The sequence below is a fragment of the Fusarium fujikuroi genome, chromosome FFUJ_chr08 (assembly GCF_900079805.1).
Source record: "Fusarium fujikuroi IMI 58289 draft genome, chromosome FFUJ_chr08".
Lineage (NCBI taxonomy): Eukaryota > Fungi > Ascomycota > Sordariomycetes > Hypocreales > Nectriaceae > Fusarium > Fusarium fujikuroi.
The window spans coordinates 1843063-1866618 of NC_036629.1; the positions used below are offsets into that span (position 1 = coordinate 1843063).

The 23556-nt window shown below is 48.7% G+C and overlaps 9 protein-coding genes and 1 non-coding gene; 6 read left to right on the forward strand and 4 right to left on the reverse strand.

Moving 5' to 3' along the window:
- Positions 1-103: 103 nt before the first annotated feature.
- FFUJ_12393 (related to FCP1-TFIIF interacting component of CTD phosphatase) lies at positions 104-2413 on the forward strand (the record flags this gene model as incomplete). The annotated part of the gene is made up of 1 exon (XM_023581993.1): positions 104-2413. The coding sequence occupies one exon, from the start codon at positions 104-106 to the stop codon at positions 2411-2413; it is 2310 nt and encodes a 769-aa protein (XP_023434594.1).
- Positions 2414-3128: 715 nt separating this feature from the next.
- Positions 3129-4070, forward strand: FFUJ_12394 (Bli-4-like alcohol dehydrogenase; the record flags this gene model as incomplete). XM_023581995.1 has 2 exons in its annotated part: positions 3129-3204; positions 3253-4070. 2 exons carry the CDS (start codon positions 3129-3131, stop codon positions 4068-4070), a joined length of 894 nt encoding a protein of 297 aa, XP_023434595.1.
- Positions 4071-4171: 101 nt separating this feature from the next.
- On the reverse strand, positions 4172-4900 carry FFUJ_12395 (related to NADH-ubiquinone oxidoreductase B16.6 subunit; the record flags this gene model as incomplete). XM_023581996.1 has 4 exons in its annotated part: positions 4172-4220; positions 4276-4428; positions 4559-4665; positions 4850-4900. The coding sequence occupies 4 exons, from the start codon at positions 4898-4900 to the stop codon at positions 4172-4174; spliced, it is 360 nt and encodes a 119-aa protein (XP_023434596.1).
- A 713-nt stretch (positions 4901-5613) lies between these two features.
- Positions 5614-6414, forward strand: FFUJ_12396 (uncharacterized protein; the record flags this gene model as incomplete). XM_023581997.1 has 2 exons in its annotated part: positions 5614-5950; positions 5999-6414. 2 exons carry the CDS (start codon positions 5614-5616, stop codon positions 6412-6414), a joined length of 753 nt encoding a protein of 250 aa, XP_023434597.1.
- A 1348-nt stretch (positions 6415-7762) lies between these two features.
- Positions 7763-9199, reverse strand: FFUJ_12397 (uncharacterized protein; the record flags this gene model as incomplete). The annotated part of the gene is made up of 1 exon (XM_023581998.1): positions 7763-9199. The coding sequence occupies one exon, from the start codon at positions 9197-9199 to the stop codon at positions 7763-7765; it is 1437 nt and encodes a 478-aa protein (XP_023434598.1).
- A 707-nt stretch (positions 9200-9906) lies between these two features.
- On the reverse strand, positions 9907-14408 carry FFUJ_12398 (probable UGT51-sterol glucosyltransferase (UDP-glucose:sterol glucosyltransferase); the record flags this gene model as incomplete). XM_023581999.1 has 5 exons in its annotated part: positions 9907-10161; positions 10209-12986; positions 13035-13472; positions 13520-13617; positions 13667-14408. The coding sequence occupies 5 exons, from the start codon at positions 14406-14408 to the stop codon at positions 9907-9909; spliced, it is 4311 nt and encodes a 1436-aa protein (XP_023434599.1).
- A 1165-nt stretch (positions 14409-15573) lies between these two features.
- Positions 15574-17160, reverse strand: FFUJ_12399 (related to Pas7p; the record flags this gene model as incomplete). XM_023582000.1 has 2 exons in its annotated part: positions 15574-16589; positions 16683-17160. The coding sequence occupies 2 exons, from the start codon at positions 17158-17160 to the stop codon at positions 15574-15576; spliced, it is 1494 nt and encodes a 497-aa protein (XP_023434600.1).
- A 342-nt stretch (positions 17161-17502) lies between these two features.
- On the forward strand, positions 17503-18783 carry FFUJ_12400 (uncharacterized protein; the record flags this gene model as incomplete). Its single annotated transcript, XM_023582001.1, has 1 exon — positions 17503-18783. The coding sequence occupies one exon, from the start codon at positions 17503-17505 to the stop codon at positions 18781-18783; it is 1281 nt and encodes a 426-aa protein (XP_023434601.1).
- Positions 18784-21517: 2734 nt separating this feature from the next.
- tRNA lies at positions 21518-21615 on the forward strand. The gene has a single exon. It is a non-coding gene (tRNA).
- Positions 21616-21886: 271 nt separating this feature from the next.
- Positions 21887-22957, forward strand: FFUJ_12401 (related to 3-ketosphinganine reductase; the record flags this gene model as incomplete). XM_023582002.1 has 2 exons in its annotated part: positions 21887-21931; positions 21986-22957. 2 exons carry the CDS (start codon positions 21887-21889, stop codon positions 22955-22957), a joined length of 1017 nt encoding a protein of 338 aa, XP_023434602.1.
- Between the last annotated feature and the right edge of the window lie 599 nt (positions 22958-23556).

Sequence of the window (23556 nt, forward strand, 5' to 3'; positions counted from 1 at the left end):
ATCTGGCAAGTTCCGATGAATGCGAGCTAATCTTCGTGATCAGAGGCTACCGATATCATCGCAAGAACCCTTACACACATTTTACCTACCAACGATACACACAATGCACGACAAGATCGTCCCCCTGGGCTCGCGCCTACATTACCCTATCATCGTTACGAAACTCCTCAAGAAACCCGGCGATACGATCAAGAAACAAGAAAGCATTTTCGAGTACAAGTTCCACTGGAAGCGCAAGGTTAACGAAGAGACTTGGAACGATGAAACCACATACACCGAGTTCGACAGCCCCGCCGAAGGCAAGCTCAAACAATGGCGCATCCGCGAAGGCCAGGAGATCGCGGCTGACTCGCCCTGTCTGATGGTTGAAGAAGCGTGTGGTCATGAAGTTCAGGTGCAGGGTCTTTGCAGTTTGTGCGGCGCTGACATGACCGAGATCAACTGGGCGAGTGATAACCTCGACACAGATCGCGCTATGATCAACATGAGCCATGACCAGACTGTCTTGAGAGTCAGCGAAAGCGTCGCTACAAAGGCCGAGCACGAGAACCAGAAGCGCCTACTCAGACAACGGAAACTGAGTCTCGTTGTCGATCTTGATCAAACTATTATTCATGCTTGTATAGAACCCACGATCGGAGAGTGGAAGAACGATCCGACGAATCCTAATTACGAAGCTGTGAAGGATGTGAGGGACTTCCAGCTCAATGACGACGGTCCTCGCGGATTGACCAGCGGCTGCACATACTATATCAAGCTTCGACCTGGGTTGATGGAATTCTTGGATGAGGTTTCCAAGATGTATGAGTTGCACGTTTACACCATGGGCACACGCGCCTACGCCCTCAACATCGCCAAGATCGTTGACCCCGAACAGAAGCTCTTTGGAAACCGGGTCATCAGTCGTGATGAGAATGGTAGCATCACTTCCAAGAGCTTACAACGTCTGTTCCCCGTCAGTACAGACATGGTAGTTATCATTGACGACCGAGCCGATGTGTGGCCTATGAACCGACCGAACCTTATCAAGGTGGTGCCCTATGATTTCTTCAAGGGCATTGGCGACATCAACTCGAGTTTTCTGCCTAAGCGAACGGATATTCTACCTATACTCAAGTCGAAGCCGGTGGAAAAGGGCGTGAAAATAGCACCAAAAGCCTCACCAATGGATGAAATCGCTCGAATGAGCGGCGGAGACGATGCCGCCAGTCTCAAGGTTCAGGAAGAAGAGCAGGAAAAGACACTCGAGAAGCAAATCAAGGACCGACCGTTGCTTCATATGCAGGAAGAGCTAGACAAGGAAGACGATCAGCAAGACACGAATGTTGGCGAGAATGATAGCGAATCACCGCCTATCCACCATCGAAACGTTCTTGTTGACGACGACGAGGAGCTTATCGCTCTCCAAGACCACCTTACAGACTTACACACAGCCTTTTACGAGACATACGACCGGCGACGAGCGGAAAGGCGAGAGAAAGAGGGAACACACCCACCGGCGCATAGCAAGTCAAAGCGCAGGGCATCCGTTGATGATGGCGTTGACTTATCTATGGTCCCGGATGTCGGCGACATTCTTGATGAACTCAAGTCCAATGTCTTGTCCGGTCTCGTGATTGTGCTATCTGGGCTTGTTCCTCTGGGCGTGAGAGTGGAGGAGTCGGAGATTGGTATGCAGGCTCAGAGTTATGGTGCTCAGGTCCTGGATACAGTATCGAAACGAGTCACACATCTTGTCGTTGCCTCATCACGCCCTCGTACCAAGAAGGTACAACAAGCAGCGAAAATCCCCAGCATTAAAATTGTCAACCAAAACTGGCTCACCGACTGCCTAAGTCAATGGAGACGACTCGACGAGCGACCTTATTTTTTAGAGATCATGGACGCTGATAGGGAGAAGGGAGGCGATGATACTACTGAAGTTACATCGGAAGCCGACGAAGCTGAAGATGCGCAGACGGGGCAAGAGCTTAGGGACTTTGACTGGGGAGAAGCTGAAGATGAATTGGCCGAATTCCTGGATGATGAAGTTGGTGACGACGGCGACGTGAGCATTGCCCCCACAGTCACAGAATCAGACGTCGAATCCGTCGACGGTCAGACCTCGAAAGGCATCAAGCGTAAGGCTGATGCCGATGAGTCAGACGACGACGGCTCAAATCTAGGCGAAAGTGTCCTGGCCAAGAAGCAACGCCTGGCTCGGAACAGGGGCGCCTCTGGTCTCCGATCAATACAAACACCCAACGGCGACGACCAAGACACAGAAGATGGAAGTCTACCCACACCAGTTCCAACAGGCGACGAAGATGTGGTGGATCGGGACAAAGAGCCTCTGGTGAATGTTGATGACGGGGCAGATTTTGATGAGGATGAGCTGGAGAGAGAGTTGCTAGCAGAGCTTATGGCGGACTGAGATATGAGAAGCATCAATGGCGAATTGAAGACTTGAAACCTCGGGAATGGAGTCAGGCGCGATATGGAATAGGATAATCTTTACCCTACATTTACATCAGTAAAATGGAGATAGAAGCGTGTACATGACGGAAGGGGAGTTGGTGGGTCTGAGATTTGTACTGGTAAATACGCTATGTAATACCCCGAGGCAAGGGCAATCAAGTCTTACAAGCACGTTGTTGTGTCTAATCTAATTTGATGTTGTTTTGTGAAACATATGTGCCATGTTTGCTCCTTTGTCCTCTGATGGGATGAAGGTTGAAGGTTGAAAACGATTACGCTCCACCCGGAGATCTTGTCGCCAATTTTTGACAGAGGGACAGGGATGGTTAACTATCCCGTACTAACAGATTTTGGTGTAGATCAAGGCTGACCGGGTTAGTGAGAGCTACTGTAGAAACCCGTCTCACATCGGGAATCTATCATGCCGCTTCACTTAGAAAGACACTCGCGGGACAACAAAGTCATGACGTGTAGTGTGTCGCTTTGTAATTAGAACTGCACACGGAGGAATAATGATGAGACATGAAATGTGTATAAGAAGGACGAACCGTCCCTTGCCTGAGTATGGCAGCAACTCTTGTTACATTCGTACAACCACTTGAATTAGCATAACTCCTTCATCTACGACGCTACTTCTTATCTTGATTGTGAAATCACGATCTATAGCAATCATGACATCCTTCAAAGGCTTCAATCCGGAGACCGACATTCCCTCTCTCACCGGAAAAGTCATCCTCATCACTGGCGGTTCGTCTCCTCCTCCCTCTTCACAATCATCTACTAACAATTCATCAGGAACTTCCGGTCTAGGCCGTTCTGCTATCCTCACTCTCGCCTCTCACAATCCATCTCACATCTACTTCACCGGCCGCTCCTCAGCCTCCGCATCGTCTCTCATATCTGCCATATCTCCCGTTCCAGCAACATTCCTCGAATGCGATCTAACATCCATTGCAAGCATGCGCTCCGTAGCGAAGAAGTTCACACATGATCGACTAGATGTCTTCATCGCAAATGCGGGAGTCATGGCTGTTGATGGACTTACTCAAGATGGACTGGAGCTGCAGTTTGGTGTTAACCATGTTGGCAATACGACGCTTTTGATGGCTCTTTTGCCAATCATGCAAAAAACTGCTGAGAAGAGCGAAGTGCGATTTGTTAGTGTTACTTCACTCGGATATGCAGGCCATCCAAAGCAAGGTATCGAGTTTGAGACGCTGCATTCACTCCAAGAACACTTACCCTTTGGAACATGGAGCCGTTATGGACAGAGCAAACTCGCCAACATCGTCCTGGCAAAGGAACTGGAGCGACGATGCCCTGCTATCAAGAGCGTTGTCGTCCATCCTGGTGTTATTGCTACGAATTTGGTCACAGGCCTGGGGTTCTGGAAGAGAATGTTTGTGTATGTTACCAATCCATCTATGATGACGGTTGAGCAAGGTGGATATAACACCGCTTGGGCTTCGGCCGGTGATGTCAAGAGAGATGAGACAGTGGCGTTTTATGAACCCGTTGGAAAGGCAAACAAGGGGGATGACATGTGTTTCAGTGAGGAGTTGGGCAAGAAGCTGTGGCAGTGGACAGAGGAGAAGATTGAGAGTGTCAAATAGTCAAAGTAGAGGTAGTCAGTGTTTTCTTTGTGACCTTTCGATTCCAGGTAAAACCAGTTTGTTAAAACATATATACAAGCTTGCGTCTTTCCACCGTTTGTTTAGTTTGTAGTAGGAGGGGGTGTAACAGCGAAAGTCGGCCTCACGAATCTGCCCCGTGTTAGCATATTTCCCATCAACAGTACCTCTTGATGAGAGAACTAACCGGTCACTGTTATAAACCTTGGCGTTGTCGCCGAGCAACTCCTTCTCGCGCTTCTGATCGGCCAGGTATCGACGGACCTGATCGCGGTCCTCTTCGGCTTGGAGGAGGGGAATGAGGTTGATGCGAGCCCACATCTTTTCACGGCCGAGTTCGCTGATAGCTGTCAGTATTTGGTTCGATAGGTCGTTGTTTCTGTGTGAGCAATCGTGGTCGTGGGGTGTTTGTAGGTTGCCGGTGTGTTTTGTTGTAGATGCATGTTCGGGTAGAGGGAGAGATAACGTACTTGGCCTCACGCATGCCGCCGATCAGCTTATACCAGCCGTAACCCATAACAGCGCCCATTCCGAGGAGGAGGATACCGGGACGGAAACCCTTCGCGGGGAGGTTTCGCTGTAGAAAGTCAGATAAACGTCCATTTCAACGGCCTGCATTTGCTCCATGTCTTCCCAGCCCTGCAATCGATCGTGACGCCCCCCCCAATTCTTTCAACAAACTCTCCGCGAGCCAATTGATCTCATAAATACCCTCAAACAACACATCGTTCCAATTGCACTCCCGTAAACTTCCAACGCACCTTGTACTGGACGGGCTCGTACCCGCCCCGAGGGGGCATATCCTGAGGCATGCTGGGCAAAAATGAATGTCGCTCGCTGGTCTCGAATGTCGCTACTGTCGTATCGTCCCTCGTGCGGGCGGGCTCGTCGTTTGCTGTCGCGTTGGGCGGTCTTCGGTTTGTGAGGTGATTGATTGAATTGAGCTGCCAGTCAATTCCGGTTGACAGACTTGAGCGATTACGTAAGGTGACTGGGGAGCTTTGAGAGCTGGGCCGCCGAAATGGGTTACTAAGCGGATTGGCCAGTAGATTTATAGGGATTAGCAAGTGAAGGCATTCCCGTTATGTCGAAGCAACTGAGGTTGTTTGCTTTGTCTTTGTGTCTTTGTGCTTGAGTTATTCGTAGCAATAATGGAGGTAAACATGTTTGCGTCTCGAGGAATCATGTTTGTTTATCGTCATCCTTTCACAGCTGCACCTTCCACAGCTGGCTTACAGTGACGGCATTAGCCTTCTGCGATGGAATCACCCTCCGTTATGGGTTCGCGTTTGAAGAAAGCATTCGCTTCGATTAAGTTCTGTTTGAGCTTGTGCTTGTAATAGTTCACTGTTTTGTTTTATTTGCGATAATTGATCTGCCTTTGTCAGCCATCAATGCGGCTTCACAGTGTTTGCCATTGAAGGCGTTTGCTTCGCAGAGTAGACTTGCAGAGATTGCGACTATAAAGATGTCTTGTATCCTAACATGTCAAGACCTCATTTACTTATGAAACAGAGACCTCACGATGGAGGACGATATCCCTGAAGGTTACAGGCCAGACCCCCCCGGCAACATCGAAGCAATATGGCACAAAAGCCATACCCCGATTTTCGATCTCTATCCGTACCCAAACAACAAGAGCCCCATCGTCCCATCAACATCAAAACTAGATGAAGACTGGCTTCTCGCGGCCACTAGCAGAGCACGCATCTTCAAGACCCTCAGCAGCAGCCCCAACATCCGGGAATGCAAGGACGAACACATCCAATTCTTCTTCTGGACTGCTCTTGACCGTTCAAACCGCCGTTACAAAGATATCCACTCTCCCAACGCACAGCTCTGGGACTTCCACGATATGCACGGTATGCTGGCCTGGTAGCGCGAGATCATGCACGCCCCGCATCTCGAAGAGACACAGCAAGCCCATGAAGATGGTCTGTGGCGCGATGTGCTTCTCAGTTCGCCCTGGTTTGACTGTCCTATCTTTGATGACTTGCTGCACAAGCCACAAATAAGGAATGACCCGGGTGGAGAGAAGCACAGAAAGGTTCGCGTGGTGAAGCGAAACCCACATTTTGTCGAATTGGAGGACGAGTTCTTGGAGAGATGGTGGCTCAAGGCGGCGAAGTTGAAGTTGAGGAGATTTGACAATGGGGATGCGGTGTTGCCCATCACGGCACAGAGTTACATGGATATGTACGGGGAGAAGGCCATGAAATGGGATATTGAAGAGGAAGATGATGAGAGTGATGAAGTGACAGAGACCGCAATTGGTGAGGTTATGCAGAGAGAAGACGAGGACGCTGATGACGAAGAGTCTATCTGACGACAAATCATTTGAAGAGGGGTTTACGATCAAGAACTGGCCGCAGCTGAGCATGGATTGAGGAGTTGTATCAATAGTCCACCGTGTCACATGCCTATTCACATACGAGGAATCCCAAGAGTAGTATTTGAATAGCTGCCTTCAACTATTAAGATATCTTCGATGATTCTGAACTATTCGCAGCTCCGCCATCTTGTGGTAGCTCTAACGCTAAAATAACCTCCCATCAAACCCGACCCATGGAGGCAAGAAAGCTTGAGTGAGACACGTTTATACTAACGTATAAAAGGATTGAGGTGATTTCAGTGGATCTTAGACTATGTATGTCATCGCACCTCAGTCCAAGGTCAGAAGATTTGCTCCCTGAGGCCTTCTCTTCAGAGGCAACTCCATCATCAGAACTTCCACCCTCAAACTCTTCCCTTCGGATGTCCTCCTGCTCCTGTTGAACGTATTTATCTGTGATCTAGCAGTATTGATGCCATTCTCTATTCTATACACAGTCAGTAAATGCTGCGCCCGAACGAATAACAAAGCCAAAAAAGCAACCGATGTCATAGATTGCAGTTACAGTGGAAAGGAGGTTCGTCTTTGTTGGACCAACGAGGTTGAGTTACGACGATACCACCCGAGAATATCAGAGGTTATGATTCAAGGAGACCAAGGGGACAGCTACTGAAAACGCCTTGGTCGTAGCCAAAGAGTGTCATGTCGGTCGCGCACGCAACCTGGGGCGGTTAGAGAGTGTAAGTGAAGGATAGCGTGACGAATGGTTATCCAGAAGGTAAGCCATCCTCCTCTGGGACCGAGAACGGCTGATTTGGTGCTTTAACAATTGTTAGACTCTTCCCTCAATCATTCAATGTTCCGAGAAAAAGGTGATCAGAGTATAAGATGGTGTAGGCGATGCACACTGTTACTACTTAGTATATCAATTGACCTATACACCCGAATCGAACAGCAATCACCAACTCCCATTTAGCCGCTATGTACAGGCAGTTCCAGAATTGTTACCAGAATTTCTCTCTCTGTATTACTTGGCTGCCTGGACCTCACCTGACTTTCTCTCTGTAGCCATCGACCCGAGATGCAGTAATGAGTGGTACTGTTACCTTAGCCCGAGTGCAGACAGGGAAGAACTTAAATTTATATGATTAGCGAGCGAGTCAAGTGGAATGAAACAATCACCTCGGTGCTTTCCCGTGAGGAAACAAGCTTGCTTCTTGCGTGCGAGGAACTTCACTTGTAGACTACAAGGATGGCATTCCTTCTTATCTGTTGTTGACATATAATAGGCTGAAGTATTTGTAAATGATTCTATCTTTAAATTGAAAAGTCGTAAAATTATTCAGATATTCGACCAAGGGATACTATTCTCCAATTGCATCTGTCTCAACGACACATCGTTCACCACATGCTCCAACCCCAAGCACATGATAGCAGCAGCGTGAGACGTGATCAAAGGCCAAGTATCCTTTTCCTCGACCTCGAAAAAACATTCGGAATGTAAGTTCTCCCAATCTCTGTACACTGCGGGATTCAGCTGCGTACCACCCTTTGCCTGCCACGTCACCGAAGCAGTGAGTCGCTGCTTGCGATATGTGAAGGCGCATGCTTCATTGGCTCCGCCGTTCCATACTGTAAGCCTCTCCAACTTTGGCATGCGCTTGGCCATTTGCGCAACAGTTTTTAACAGCCCGTGCATCTTGAAAGAGTCACCTTCACAGGTGAGAAGTCGGGACGTCAGTGTAAGGGAACGCAAGTCGGCCCAGAGCCAGTTTTCTCGACACTGGCCGAAGAAGTCGACAGCGTCGACCAAGAAAGAAAGGGAGAGATTCTCAAGCGAAAGGCTTGCTACAGCGAGTTCCCGAGCCAGTACTGGTCGATGCCATGGCACTTTGTCTGGCGGAGTTGGCCTCGATTGGGGCTGAATACGGCGTTGAAACTCAGCTATGTGGTGACGAGCTACAGCGTTAAAGTACTCATTGCGATCTTGGAAAACCGTCATCGACTTGACATTCCTGAAGGAATCAGGCTGCAGGAACAGGGATGTTGCACACATTTCCACGCAATTGAATCCGTAAATCTCTGAGACATCCCAAGTCTCAAGGGAAATCTCCTCCAGCTGAGGAAGTCGCTCGAGTATGCAGGAAAGAGTGTCTGGTTTAAATCGACGCCGGCACTGTCGAGGACGAAGAAACTTTGTTACAGCTTCGACAGAGGGACATCTCTGCAGCTTGAAGTCCAAGAATTCAAATAAACCCATTAGTGAGTTGTGTGAAGGCATGTCAAAGCTTTCGAGTCGAGAATCCGACGACAGAGGCATACCTCCGTCTTGTTCCCCTGGGCCCCCAATGTGATGCCCTCTAAACCATGGCGCCGAGTAATACGCAGTATAATACTCATTGATCTCTAGCGTCAGGTCGTTCTGTGCCGGCCAGAATTGCAAGGCCCGGAATAGCCATGTTATGGCAACGCTGATACACATATCCACGTTCCATGATGGATCAAACCCCCCAGGGACAAGCTCAACGTTAAGCCATATGTGTTTGACGAGTCGTTGATGTCGATTCCGCAGCTGACTAAGTGTCTGAAACACCTCTGGTGCGCTATAGCGAGTGTCCGAAGAGGAGACTTGAATATGAAGGTGCCGAAAGGTCTTTTTCTCAATGGCATCGCGCCATTCTATCGAGACGGGAGCATAGGGCGCGATGTGGTCGTGAACAAAGACGCATCCCAAGATGATATCGCGGATCTCCTGAGTGAGTGAGCTCCAGTGAGTCATGCTATTTTATGTGTGCGGGAGACTTTGCCTTTAGAAGATGTGGATAATGGAGGTTGAAGTAACCAAGGAATAGGACTGGAGGAGCTTGGGAGAGTAAGTATATATACTCTGCGCACAGTAAAAGAAGCTTTGTGGATGTCAAAAGAAGCTTTAGCAACTACCTATTAGGATAAAGAGTCTTCTGGTCCCTACATGGAACTGAACTTAAAACTTACCAATGAAAGGCTTGAAGAGTTCACAGAGGGTTTTCGAGATCGCCATCAGAACTCTTAAACCTATCTGCGTTAAAGGCAAACAAGACTCAGGGTATACTTTGATTCAATTAAACAGGTATGAGCACTTGAGAAAATAATTGATCACCGGGAGGATAGTCTGGCGAGAGCTCTGTGTCGGCGGTTTAGGCTTGCGATCACGGTGTTGCGAGGCGTGGCGACAAGCTTCACGTATATGCCAATTTGCCAGCCTCACTCGTCATCCAAGTCAAAGCACCAGACCTCGATTCTCAATTCCCAAGACGAAGTAGGGTCATCTTCATACGTAGTCTATGACTTCTAGATCATACGTCTATCGGCAAGCAATCCATCCAGACTCCAAATCATCCAAAAGCCCATAATTAAGCCATCACCCAAATGCAGAAGAACAAGTGCACAATCAGATTAAATCACCAAAGAAAACCCCACACATGACAGTTCGTAGCAGCATGTTCATCATGCCGTAGCAGTCGAAGGCGCCTGACTTCCCAAAGACAGCGGCTTTTCAGTGTCTACCAAACCCTCACTCAGCTTCTTCGTCACAGCGTCGGGATCTGGCTCGTCTCTTCCGACGAATGTCCAGCTCTCCTCTGTGTCTTCGTCCTCATTTGCGTCGTGTTGGGCAGCCTTACCGGCGTTGCGCTTGATGAGACTCTTGGCGTATTCGAGATCGCGGTAGATGCACTGGATGGCGCTATCGACACCCGATTCCTGTGGATGTTAGTGATTTGTGGAACTGAGAGTCGAGGGAGACTTACACTACGGATCTGTTCGCCAAGGACACGAGCCTTTACTATCATGCGCTCGTTACGCGTCACTTCCCAAAGGGCTCGACCGAAGCTGTTGGTACCCCATTTCTTCACCCAGACTCCAACACCAAGATCCTCAACCCGTGTAGCAAAGAAGAACTGGTCGCCAAAGAACGGGCGAATGATGGTGGGGATACCGGCACGAAGACTGGCGCCTGTTGTTCCAGAACCACCGTGATGCGCAGCAGCGTCGATCTGACTGAAGAGCCAATCGTGCGGTGCGGATTTAATCACATGGATCTCTGGAGGCATCTCTGGCTCTTCGGGGCGAGGCTTGGACGGGTCGTCTTTCGGCGAGATACGGTCTGACCAGCCCTTTGACAGAATGCACCGAACATCTGCCTTGAGAACAGCGTCGATGACCTCTTGTGTCATCTTGGCAGGGTCCTTGACGATGATGGAGCCAAAGCCTACGTAGACCAGCTTCTTTCCATCCGCTCTGGCTTTGGCGATAAAGTCCTGCAGCTCCTGAGGTGGCTCCCAGTCGCCTCCCTCATTGAGGAACCAGTAGCCAGTTACTCTAATCCAATCGGAAAAGTCCAGAGGAGGCGCGACCACGCTAGGACTGAAGTTGTACAGGAAGGGCACCTTATTAGGCTGCATCTTCTCAAGGTTGGTGCTAGGCAGGCCAAGCGTCTTTCGTCTCCATCGATTCACCTGGTAAGCCGTAGCCTTCCAAAAGATGTTGTCAAACATGACATATGTCATATAGTTGTATGCACCTCCCATCTTGTGCTCAGGCATGATAAAAGCGTGAGGATATGCTCGTGTCCTAGTCCAAGGCATAGTGAACGCTCGGAAATAGGGAATACCAAGCTTCTCCGCGATGTGAATGCCAGCCATGGCAGAAGGAGACTCAATGAGAAGTTCAGAGCCCTCACATGCTGTGTAGGCAGAGTCGAGAAGTTCGTCAAGCCATCCTCGGAAGGTCGAGTTTGCCTCCCGAAGGAAAGCCCATGTGAATGTTCCATTCTCGATACAAAGACGCATCAGCTCACCAGGGTCGCCCTCAACTCGGGCAAACTCGATACCGTGTGACTCGATCCATCCTTGGAATTCCGCATGTGTGGCAATCCGAGGCTTGTGGCCTTCAGCAATAAGACCCTTGCACAAGGCAATGTATGGTTGTACATCACCTCGAGATCCGATGGTGAGACATGTGATCTTCATCGACTTTTGCGGCTTGAACGCAAGACCGGACGAATTGGGGTTATCAAACAATATTGTCGGAGCGTTCGAAACTCCAGAGGTCTCACGTGGTAGCTCCAGTTCGTGGTTGACGAACTCATCCTGTCGCGCAGCCTTCAGCGCGTCGCGCTCCGCAATTGCAGCAGCAGCTTCTTCATCGTCTTGCTCCTCTTGATCAAGGAAACCGGACTTCTCAAGGAAACGGTTAGTCTCCATGAGTTGATGCAGCGTCACCGCGCAATCATCTCGGAGCCCTGGGCGCCTAAACTCAAAGAATAGCTCCTCGTGACCACGGATGACGACTGTAAGGCCGTAGTAACCGAACCGAAAACCCTTTTCCTTGTGAACATTCTCGATATCCTTCAAAGGCAGGATGAGCTTTGTTCTTGTGCCGGGATACAAACTCCGGAAGCAGAATGATCGATCACTGATATAGAACTTTCCATAAAGAGGCAAAACCTTGAAGATAGCCCCAAAGTACGTTGCAATAAGCTTCTCAGACTCGGGTAGGGTGAAATGCGCCCGGAATCGGTCCATGGCGGTCTGTGTCTTGTCTTCTGCGTCCGAGTCGATGTCATCGCCATCATCATCAGTCTTGAGCTCTTGGGGCTCATCGTAATGCCTATGTTCTCCTTTCCACATGCCATGTACCTTTTCCACATAACCCAGTGACTCGGTTGCAAACATAGAACCCATACGCTGGCTTGTACGACTGAGATACTCCGCAAAGGCATTAGCTCGTTGTAAGGGATATGCTCCAATCTTAGTGATACTGTTGAGCGTTGGGGTGACTGGACGCTGAGAATCACTAGCTTCACCACCCATTTCCTGCATGGCGCCTGTCGTTGCGGCATGGTGAATATGACGAGGGCGCTCTCGGTTCGAGCTAGAGTTCCGAGGTGTTTTCTTCCCAGACTGTTCGCGCTTTCTAGATGCCGAAGCAGAGCGTCGCATCGTCGGGCTGTGAAAGACCTCGCTTCCTTGAAGGATCTGGCTCGCGGATGGATCCTCAAACGAAGGCGGTGATAGTGTGGAGATACTTGGGTTGTCGATCGATGAATGAACGAACGAATCTCCCGAGTCCTGAGCCTGTTGCTGTTTGGGAGTCGTGCTGCCGTGTTGATGACGACTCGTTGATCGTCTGGTGCCGCTAAAGCTCCTGCGAGGGCTGAAGTCTCCGATGGAACTTGGTACATCCATACTCTTGCGTCCAAATCTTCTGAAGCCGTCAAAACTTGTTCGTGGAGCGTCTATACTTGCCCGAGGGCTCAGTTGGCTTGGTGAATGAGGCGACAACGGCGACATGGGAGCCAGTGTGGCCTTCACGGTATCGGGAAGCTTTCCTGTGTGCAGTCTGTCAATTTGGGGAAGATCACGGCTTGCTGCCATCGATGTCCGGCCGGACGGAGATTGAGAGCTCTCGTTCTCCTCACGGCTAGACACAGCTTTCTCCGCTGACCGGCTTTCTGCAGAAGCCTCGATGAGGATCTTGAGCACATTAATGGCGTCCTTCCCAAAGCTGAAGAAGGAGAAGAAGTACTGTGACTATTGTTAGTGGAGATGTTACCAAGACTTTTTGGCACTTACCTCGTCAATAGCATATGTCTCATCGTTGTCAATGACTCTAACCTTGCAAGTATCGGCGAACGCAATCATCTGAGTATCTTCAATATCGATCACATTTTTAATCGGTAATGAGATCTTGACGCTGTCACCATCGTTGTGACTTCGGAAGATGACTCTTTGCAGGCTCTTGACCCATTCTTTGGCACTTGGAGCGCTGTCGGCCCTGAACTTGTACGTTCGATGATGTGTCTCAACTGTGAAGTGTAGACCTTCCTTATCCTTGTCCACGATGTTTGCTGAGATGCCGTATCGCAGATCAATCTGTCCATGGGGGAAGTAAACGTCTGTTGCAGTTTTGTAATATGCCAAAACATCGCCCTTTAGTCGGAACCAAAACCTTGTGTAGCTTGGGTTGCGTTTGCCGCTCTTCGATAGATACCCTGACTTGACGGCCTCATTCTTGCTTGGTGTTAGCAACTATCTGGCAGTCAGACTCTGTAACTTACCGCCTTCTTGGGGAGGTATGCGTAAAAGCAGATATGCTTGGAAGTGATGTACATGTATCCTTGAAGAAGGACACTCTGTAGCAGCCAGCAGGGGTATTCTATGACCAGTTAGCATACTCAAAGGATGGAGATCCAACTTTGACAAACCTTCAATGACCTGCTCGTATGTATCAAACTCGAAAATCTCCTTGAGCTTCTTTGCCAGAGCCGAGACCACCTCGCCATCACTAGATCGACTAACATCAGATGATAAACGGTCCAGATCGAAGCTGGGTCTGCTAGACAAGTCGGCCTTGGCCTCTAACATCCTACTCATGACACCCTGGGTATCTTGGCGTGTCAGCGTAAGAGCTGGCGCAGGCGACAAAGTGCCGTTGTCTTCCACGTCGGATTCATCAGCAGTCTCAACCGGAGCAGATAGTCGAGATGGCTGGGATTTATGCCGGGAACGAAGTTTCGGCAACGCAGGTAGCGATCGCAACAACTTATGCTCCGAAAGCTTTTTCCTTCTATGCCCTTTGTCCTTTCCCTTGCCTCCTGGCTGTAGGATCGATGTTTGTGCGATATGGTCACGGCTATGTTGTGATGATGATCCTTCACCCTCTTCGTCACTACTCATTCCATCGAATCGATCATTAAAGTCGACACGAGAGCTAGCAGTCGCAATAAGACCGAATATGCTCTGGTTCATGTTCATGAACATCGGTGGCCCTTGTGTAGTGTCATCCTCTTCTTCGTCTTCGGCATCGCTTTCTCGTAGAGGCTCGGGAAACACGGTCGCGGTGGAGTCTTGTCGCTTTCTTCGATGAAGTTCCTCGTGGACATGCTCCTTGATGTCTCCCGCGCCAATGCTGGCTTGGGCCGGAGCATCATCAGCTTGAGAAGCCATGATGGCCGGTCAAGTCGAGCGGGGCGACGGTCAACGATCGCCTACAGTCCTGGCTCTATTGCGATCGGAAGGATGGGATGGTTCACGAAAATGGCACCTCAAGATTTCTTGTGCAAAGCCTAATTAGACCGACCGTTAAATTCTAGGCACGGTCCGAGGATGATGCGAGTGATCATGCAGTCGTGAATCTGGACCCGGTTTGCGCCGCAAACAGTCGACGCTGTACTATCGTGGGGAAACAATACGACTCGAAGTTGATGCCATCCGCTGCGCGTATCGGGGTTCGTGTGAAGATTCGCTTGTGTGGGTGTTACGCTACGGTACGAAGGTTACTGTTTGGGCTGAGCAAAACCAAACATAAAGAGGAGTTGGAGGAAACAAACATTCGGATCGCAAGGAAACGAACAAAGCATGGATCCAGATAAGGATCACGGCATTCCTGATCAAGAAGGAACCTGACCCTGGGGCTGACGCTGCCTAGGCTTTTAGGTCAATCTGCCTGAATCTCCAGTGGAGTTTTAGGGGACGGCTAGTGGACCTGACCTTCTCAGCGGTGGAAATACCCTGGGGAAACAATGGAACCCTTGTGTGCTATCCACTCTTGTGAGTCCAAGACTGCGTCTTATTGGCTGATATCGCTATCGATAACAAATGACGCCAATCGGGCGGCTCGTCCTTCAACACCGTGAATCGATCACATGCAAGCATTGGTCAAGTGGGAAAACAAGCCCAGATGATGTGAATAATCCCTTGCCATGCTGACCACAAAGGCCCTCACTCAGAGAAGAGCGATCAGCTGTTCGTGAATCCACGTCATAATGAACGTGCATGCGATAAGTTTCGGTGCCTGAGTCAGAGGAACGCCATGGCTTGTCATTCAATTTGGAGCGAATTTTTGAGGGGTCTAGTAGTAGATTCCACACAAACATTACAGCGTGATCGACTCAGCCTCTATGTACATCAGAGCAATTGTTGAAAACAAGGGACCCATAGTCCTCGACTCTCGTACTCGGACATTCGTATTTTACACTACTCCAACAAACGCGTATTCTGTTCCGTCATTGCCGACAACCTGATCCATTATTCACGAGATATAGCAAACCAAAACTCCCGCTTAAATGCTGATGATTCCATGCACCCCTTTTCGAAACCGGTAATCCGAGGCTCACTGCCAAAAACAAAGCTTTCCACTGGATGTTGCACCAGCGACCCAATCGCGAGACGGGTGGAAGTGTGCGACGGCTGGTACTGCAGTGATACCCTCCCCATCAAGCTGAGCCAGTTGGCTGCCGTCTGAGGCAAAAACATCCACAAAACGATTCATGTTTCCAATGACAAACTTCTGAATTCCATCATGAGGCCGCTTCTGCCATTGAGGCTTCAGAATAGTCACCCAACGACCAGTCTGATTGTTGTGGCGTACTTGATGGGTAGGTTCAATGCTAACGTCCTGGCCGGGCTTCCAAGACGAAGCGTCGGGGAAGTTGTAGATCTTGATAGTGTCGTCATAAGAGCTAGTAGCAATATGGCCGCCAGGGCTCCAAGATGCGTGCGATACAGACAGCCTCGAGCCATGTTCTCCAAGGAGGGCAGGATGCCGCAGGTCTCCCTTACCAGTGATCTTGCGAAGATCCCAAATCTTAAGTGTGCGGTCTAATGATGCAGTCGCGAGCAAGTGAGGTTGGAGCGGATGCAAAGAGAATCCACCAATCTTCTGGTCCGAAAGTGTCCAAATTTCGGCGTCATCGGAGGTTCGAGTGTCGTACTGACCGACGCCGCCTTCTAGTGTAGAGAAGTAAAGCATATGAGGGTTCGACTCTGCCATGTCAAGAGCTGATATGGGCAGATCCTCATTGTGGTCCGATGGCGCCCATACCTGGTATGACTCTCCTTTGTTCAAGTCCAGTCGCCGAATTGACGAGTCGTATGAAGACGTGTAAACAGAGTTGCTATCCTGCTGAGAGAAAACGAATGAAGTTATCGTGCGACTGTGTATCTTGAACGCAGAAATGACAGGATCAGGCACAGACGCATCTTCGTCTTCATCGCTTATTTCAGGAGCAGACTGCGAAGCGTCAAATACGCCCATGTTACCTTCTTTGTCGCCAGCAAAGATAAGGGGCTTCGATTCGGTGGGATGAAGGCCGAGAGCATAGACTCGTTGGGGTGTGATCTTGATGTCTGTGGTTCAGCGGTTAGTGACATGCTTCTCGCTTGTGCGACAGTACTTGCCATTGGGGGCCCAGTGCTCGTATAACTTCAAACCACCCATACGCTTTCGCAGCTCCTTCAAATCCTTGTCGGTGGTTTCCTTAATATCTTCCTCCGTGAACGTTCGGACTCCGGGCTGCGCACCACGGACAAGGCCCTTGAACCCGTCCACACCAGCGAGATACTTCTTACCCTCGACAGCAATATCGCCGAGTTTTAGGTCTCCATTCACTCTCAACCTTTTAGCCTTCGCCTCCGCTGCGACATGTTCGGCTTCGACCGCTAGTTTTCGCTTCAAGGTATCGTTGTCTGCATCGAGACCAGCGAGTCGTGAGGACTGCCGAGTCGGCATTGCAGGTTCCCGTTTCGCAGGAGTCCGGGTCTTCGATCGGGTTGGCGTTGACTTCTTCTGGGGTGTCGGCATGACCTTCTTAGCGACTACGGCGACATCGGCTAGAATCTTCTGGTTTGACGCCATATTCTCTTGTCGCCTGCGCTCGAAGGCGCTCATGGGCGAGTCGACGCCTTTCTTAGGAGGCATGGTGACGGTGAATGAGGCGCACGAATGGCAAGTTTGAATAAAGTATTGTCAAGCAAAGGCGAAAATTTGGGCGTTGAGAGAGCCTCCCCAGAGCAAAAACTTCGAATGATTTTGCTGGTATGCGCAAAGAGCAAAGGTGACAGGATCGTGAATGGTGACGTGAAGGGCGCAAACCAAAGCGCGACTCATTAATTGAATTTGGCGCGAAGTCACGCGCTGGTGCCTACGCGTTCTGCATCCGGGATTCAACCGACCACTACTGACCCAGTATCAATTTTCAGCCTCCAAAAATCTCATGTGAAAATTAAAGGTTTTATCAAATCCTTGAACATAGCACAAAAAATGTCTCGAAATCTTTTGCCGTTTTTGTATCAAACAAGGACACTACAACTCGCTTGTAGACGCCCCGCCAGCATTATTTTCACTCAAAGAGCTGGAGTGGCAACTTCGACAAGACGACTGAGAAAAGCCGATAATTCTGAAATTCCTTTCGAGTTTGACGATGAGGACACTACAAGTGCAAACGAAACCGAGATTGAACGACAAGGAACGTTGACGCCGACGGAGACAGAAATTTTTAAAGGAATTTTCGATGATATTGCTCAAGGCCGCCTAGGCAAAAACAAAAAGCCTTCTCAGTTTGGCCAAACTCAACCTACAATTTCAGCATCAAACCAAGAACGACCAGACGGGGCGCGTAGAGGAAACACACTCGTAGAAAAGGCCCACAACTCGAATTTCAGCGGTGACTTCCTCAAACGTTACCCATCATCTCTTCGAAGAGCTGCCGAGAACGCTTTGGGCAAATTCGAACTTGCACCAAAGCGCCCTAATCTTTACAGCTTGGCTGAACTTGACCAGGCGGAGAAGAAGCAGATGCGTGAGTGGGCAAAGTATGAGCAGATCAGGGAGAAAGAGAAGACGAGAGTGCAGAATCTGATGAAGGCTTCCAAGACAGACATTGAACTTTGGAATGTCATGGAGGAAGAGGTATTCTCCTTACCTGGAAAGCTAGGTATTGTCGAGAAAGACACAACAGTCAAGAGGGGTCGGAAATCTAAAGAGCAAATTGCGAGGGAGGAAGCTGAAAAGGTGAAGGCCGAGAAAGCAGAGAAGACAGAAGGGGAGAAGGCTGTCATGGATATCCATGGGCATCTGTACCCTCAATATCTCGTCTACGGCCTCGAGCTCTTCGACGCCGCATTTGCGAGATCATCTATCCTCGCATTCAATATCCTCCCCCGAGTCAAGGAACTCGGGCTTTCCTCCTACGTTCTTGGCGTCTCAACCACCTTTTTCATCAAACTTGCCGAAATCCACTGGAAGCGCTACGGCGATGCTACATCCGCCTTTGACGCCCTTGATGAAATGAAGCCAGTTGGTTTGTTCCCGAATGAAGAGCTCGGTGATCTCGAGGGGTTGGTAGAGCAGATCTCAGATCACTTGCACAGCTGCACCTGGGGTGCTCAGGGACCTTTTGTTATGGCTATGATGCAGGCCCCGCCGTACGATGCCAGTCTTATGAACCGTTTGGGACGTATGAAGGGCTTGATTGCGAAGAAGCACTTTTACAATGAGAGAGATGGTCGTCTCGAGGATGGCACGGATCGAGTTAGGCTTTGAGCATGGAGTCCGAGTGATGGGTAAATGATTGTAAGATTATGATGTTGAATATGTATAAAACTGTATTGTTATGGCTGAACAGCTACCATGCATCAATAGTGAGAAGTATTGGAATTGTCCTTTTTAAAAACTGTTTAATTTCTCGCGTGGCCAGTCGCTTGAGGGTTTTGGGTCGCTCTTTGAACGTGGTGAGCATCTTGATTCCCCCCTCCCACCACGGCGATGATCAATGAAGATCCTCAACCAAAGTATGGCAGCGATAATAGTGAAGAAAAAAAACCGGCCGGCACTAGAAGAGGATTCTCGAGCCAGGGTAAGGGAGAAGGAGTCTGCTGAAATGTTAGGACTAAATCAGAGACGCGGCAGATAAAACCTACAGGCATGATTCAGTTGTTTACTGAAGATATAGACGAATGCTGAGGAAGAGTCTGGATCTGATAAAGAAGAAGAACAAGAAGAGAAGAGAAGAAAAGAGATTTAGGCTTACAGGATACCTTATACCTAGCATATTATGTCAAAATAAATTTATTATAAATAATCTTTTACTACCTCATGACTTGATATTTCTTAAACAACCACGATGTTAACAATCTTTCTTGATGGCCCTGATTAGCTAAAGTGATACTTTTAGATAACCCTTATTCGTGTAGACTTTTTAAATATTTCACTATCATTTCATCCAGCGAACCTACATAATGACTCAACTTGCAGCTGCCAATAAGGTTACTGATTGAGTCATCATAAAAGCATATCATTCGTTTTTTAACTGGGAGACTTACTTTTATTGAGGCTATATGCATATTGCCTTTATAAACCCGAAGTTGATTGGCATTCTTTAGTGTGTTTGTTGGCTTGATCGACTTGTGGCTGAGAGCTTATTCCGGCAGACAGAACCTAGTTGGCTTGATATGTCTTGTTGAGATGTCATAAGCTTTAACTATCAATCAATCAACTGGTGATCGACTGAACTTCTTGAGCTACAAATAGAAGGTTTCTTGGCCCTGATCCTTTATTGCCGAAGCTGTGATAAGGTTGAGGTCAAAGAGCCTTCAGCCTCAGCGCACAAAGGTAATGAACACCAATAGACATCTTTACCCTTACTTTTACCTAAGATCTTGCTTTTAGATGCAAAGCTAGATGTCCCGATGACTGACCCCAAAGGTGTATAAATAAGTGCCTGTCTGCTGCATTGCTGAAACAATCCACCGATCTCTCCATCTTCTCAATTTCGGACCACCAAAGCCAAGCACTACCACCAATTCACGATCTACGATCAACCCTCTACATTGCGGATCAATTTCTCGGTGTTCTCTATTACTTCATTCTCACGTAAAGCCACGGAACAACCGCCTACTCAGGAAATTCTCGCAAACACACCTACCACCACCACCAAAGAAACACCGCCCCCTTTCAGCCATGCCTGGATTTTGGGACTGTGTGGAGTATCCTTTTATATTTCTCAGCCTATATCATGCAGGACCTGTAAGGGTTGGTGGGATATTCGAATACGTGCCTATACGTCCTGTTCCTGAAAGCTACAGCTATGCCGCCATTGTCTGGTATTACCTGTCACATAGGCAATGCTTTAATCAGTTCTTGGGTATACTGGGCCTTCTGGCCTGTGCGTTGGGAGAGATGTGGATGAACAGGACAGATAGGTTCGGGCCGTCTCGGATGGTATTCAATATGCTGGAAAGCTGGAACTGGCGGGAATTACTGCCACTCGTCCTCTCAACCTCATATCTGACAAGCGGCCTCTTGACAGCCTGGCACGCTGTTCATTTGAAAGAGAACTAAGGGTTGGTCTAATCACGGCAGCCGATTGAAGCCTAAAACAGAGTGGACGCCTAGAACGAAGCTTTTAGCGCTCGAGACTCGGCAGCGGAAGGTTATGCATAGGCTTCTATAATAGCGATGGGATCTAGGAATGCACACCATACAAAGTACAGATGTTTTTCATAAACAAGAAAGAGATGGCCAGTATCACAAGCATTTAATATGTGACAGGGTTCGAGCTAAACGAAGCTCCTCTTTGCTTGGAAGCGAGATTATTTAAAGCCCGAAATCCTGCTGGAGAAATATATAGAAGATCAGACGAATTTACATGGTTGTTTTGTCATATTCTCTTTTCACAACGAGTTGGGAACTGTGAGTTAGCGATTATTCCCCCGTTGTAACCAATACGTGAAGTAATCTACATACCTAGGTAAGTAGTTGAAAATGTGCTATTTGGAAGCCCCTATAGTGTATACTACTTCTAAGCTTGCGTTGAGATAACGACCTTTTCTAATTTCCCGTTTCTAGATCTGTCATAGACTCATAGTCATATTACATGTTTCCAACCAGTCGTATACAACATTCGCCATTTGGCTCCAATAAGCGCTGCGTCACTCGAAATAGTAAGGTACAAGTCTTTCGGTAGCTGTTTTCAAGATATATTCTTCAATTCGCGCGCAGAACACCATCATCATTTGGTTCCGGCTTCTTAGGTTGCGCTCGGAGGGATCTGAAGAGGAGGTGTGGGTATTGACCTAACCAGCAATGATTAATGAGAAGGTTGATTTGATCGGACAGCAAAAGAAAACCCGGATCTGCGATGTTCTAAACATGTAGTCTCTCGACCGCTCGCGATAGGGATCCAGGATCACGATGCATAGGTAGTTTGGTCAACAGATGTTTCTAGGTGGGGGAACCAAGTGACTATATGATCTGTAATATGATCCGTCACAGCATGACAACGTGGCCGAGTGGTTAAGGCGATGCCCTGCTATCTCTTCGAGACATCATAGGCATTGTGTTCGCACGCGTAGGTTCGAATCCTGCCGTTGTCGATGTGTTTTTTTACATTTTGCTTGAACTTATTCACATCTTTTTGTCTTGCTCACTTCTCGGGATCGATGAATTCCTCTATGCTGGTATTAGATGATTGAGGTTTTGGTGAACCGGTCGCTGGATGGGAGCGCTGATGAACGAGCCAATCAGCGACTTGGAAATGTGGATCACTATTTAAATGCTGACAACTTCGACGCGTCTGAAGGACTCCTTTTTGTTTGCGATAATTGTCCAGGTCAATTTGCATTCATTTGCCAAGCCTATTTAGACAATGGGCTCTTTTTTGTCTCGAGATGAATTCCCTGTTCAAGGTAGAGTATGTCGTTGCATTCCCTCCGAACAGCTGCCCCCGCTCACTAACAGTTTGCAGACAGTCTTAATTACAGGCGGTTCCAGAGGTCTCGGCTTAGCAGCAGCGCGCCAACTCTCTTCCAAAGGCGCGAACGTCGCTATAGTCGCCCGTGACACAAACGTCTTGAAAAAAGCCCTCACTGAAGTCGAAGCATCTGCCCAATCTTCATCTCAGCGCTTCTTCTCACTCGCAGCCGACGTCACCAAAGCTTCGGAATGCTCTCGTGTAATTGCAGCAGTCACCACCTGGAATGATAACAGCCCACCGGATATCGTCTGGTGTTGCAGTGGAAGCGCGCATCCGACGTTGTTCGTTGATACACCGGTTGAGCAGCTTCAGACTATGATGGACAGTAATTATTTCTCGAGTGCGTACATGGCCCATGCTACGCTCAATGCGTGGCTGAAGCCTGCTATCGACGGTCCTGCGAAGAAGACCATGGAAGTCAAGACACTGGCGTCTCGTCACATCATCTTCACGGGCTCTTTTGTTTCGTTATACAGTTTTGCAGGTTTCACACCTTACTCACCCTCCAAAGCGGCCATCCGATCACTATCAGACTCTCTTTCACAAGAGATGAACTTGTATGCAGGAGCTCATCCCAATGAGCCTCGCGTGCGCATCCACACTGTCTTCCCGGCTACAATGCCAACCAAGTCACTGGACGATGAGAACAAGGTCAAGACGGATGTTACGAAAGCGCTTGAGGAGGGTGACCAGATCCTCACACCGGATGAATGTGCTCGTCGTGCAATTGCGGGATTGGAGAGGGGAGAGGAGCTTATTGCAACGAGTACTATTATTAGACTCGTCATGACTACTGTCATGGGGGGTGCTATACGGGGTGGATTTTGGACTGGCTTCGCAAATACATTGCTGAGTTGGGTTGTGATGATCGTCATGGTGTTTATTCGGTGGGATATGGATGCCAAAGTTAGGAACTGGGGGAAGAAGCATGGGTCGAGTGGTATGGCATCCAAGGATAAGTAAGGAAGAACGAGCGAGGAAGCACGCAAGGCTCAAGAAGATACGAAAACGAAAGGATGCCTCATACTGGCCACTCATTTCCCCTCATTGATGAGTCTTCTCACCGCTCTCCCTTACTGTGTTGGTTGCAAAAGTGAAAACATGATACATGTGGCGCGTTGCACGAACTAAGCCCTGTCTCACCCAATGACCTGAAAGGTCCCGGAAAGTCGCACGTTGAGCAGTCATTTCCGGACGAAGATGGATAGTCGTTGATATAAGACACTAAACTTGAAGCATTTGTAATAACGACGATCTGCAAACCCCCTTCAACACCAAACACATAGTCGATAGCCAGGTTGCCATATGACAGATCACAATATTTCCCTTCCCTCCAGCCGAGACAGGCTATCTTACAGTTTTCTCTTTTCCCAAAGGAAATTGTTTCAATCTGGAACTGCAGAACCCAATTGAGTGAAGCGTAGCCATGATTGCTAGGCCTCAGGGGGGCAAGAAAACACCTTGATATAGATTATTAAAATAAACTTAGTAAAGAGTCCCCTAAGTTTAGACTAGATTCATCTAAGCATTCTTATCGCTTAGGGTCAAGATCCTAAGTTTCC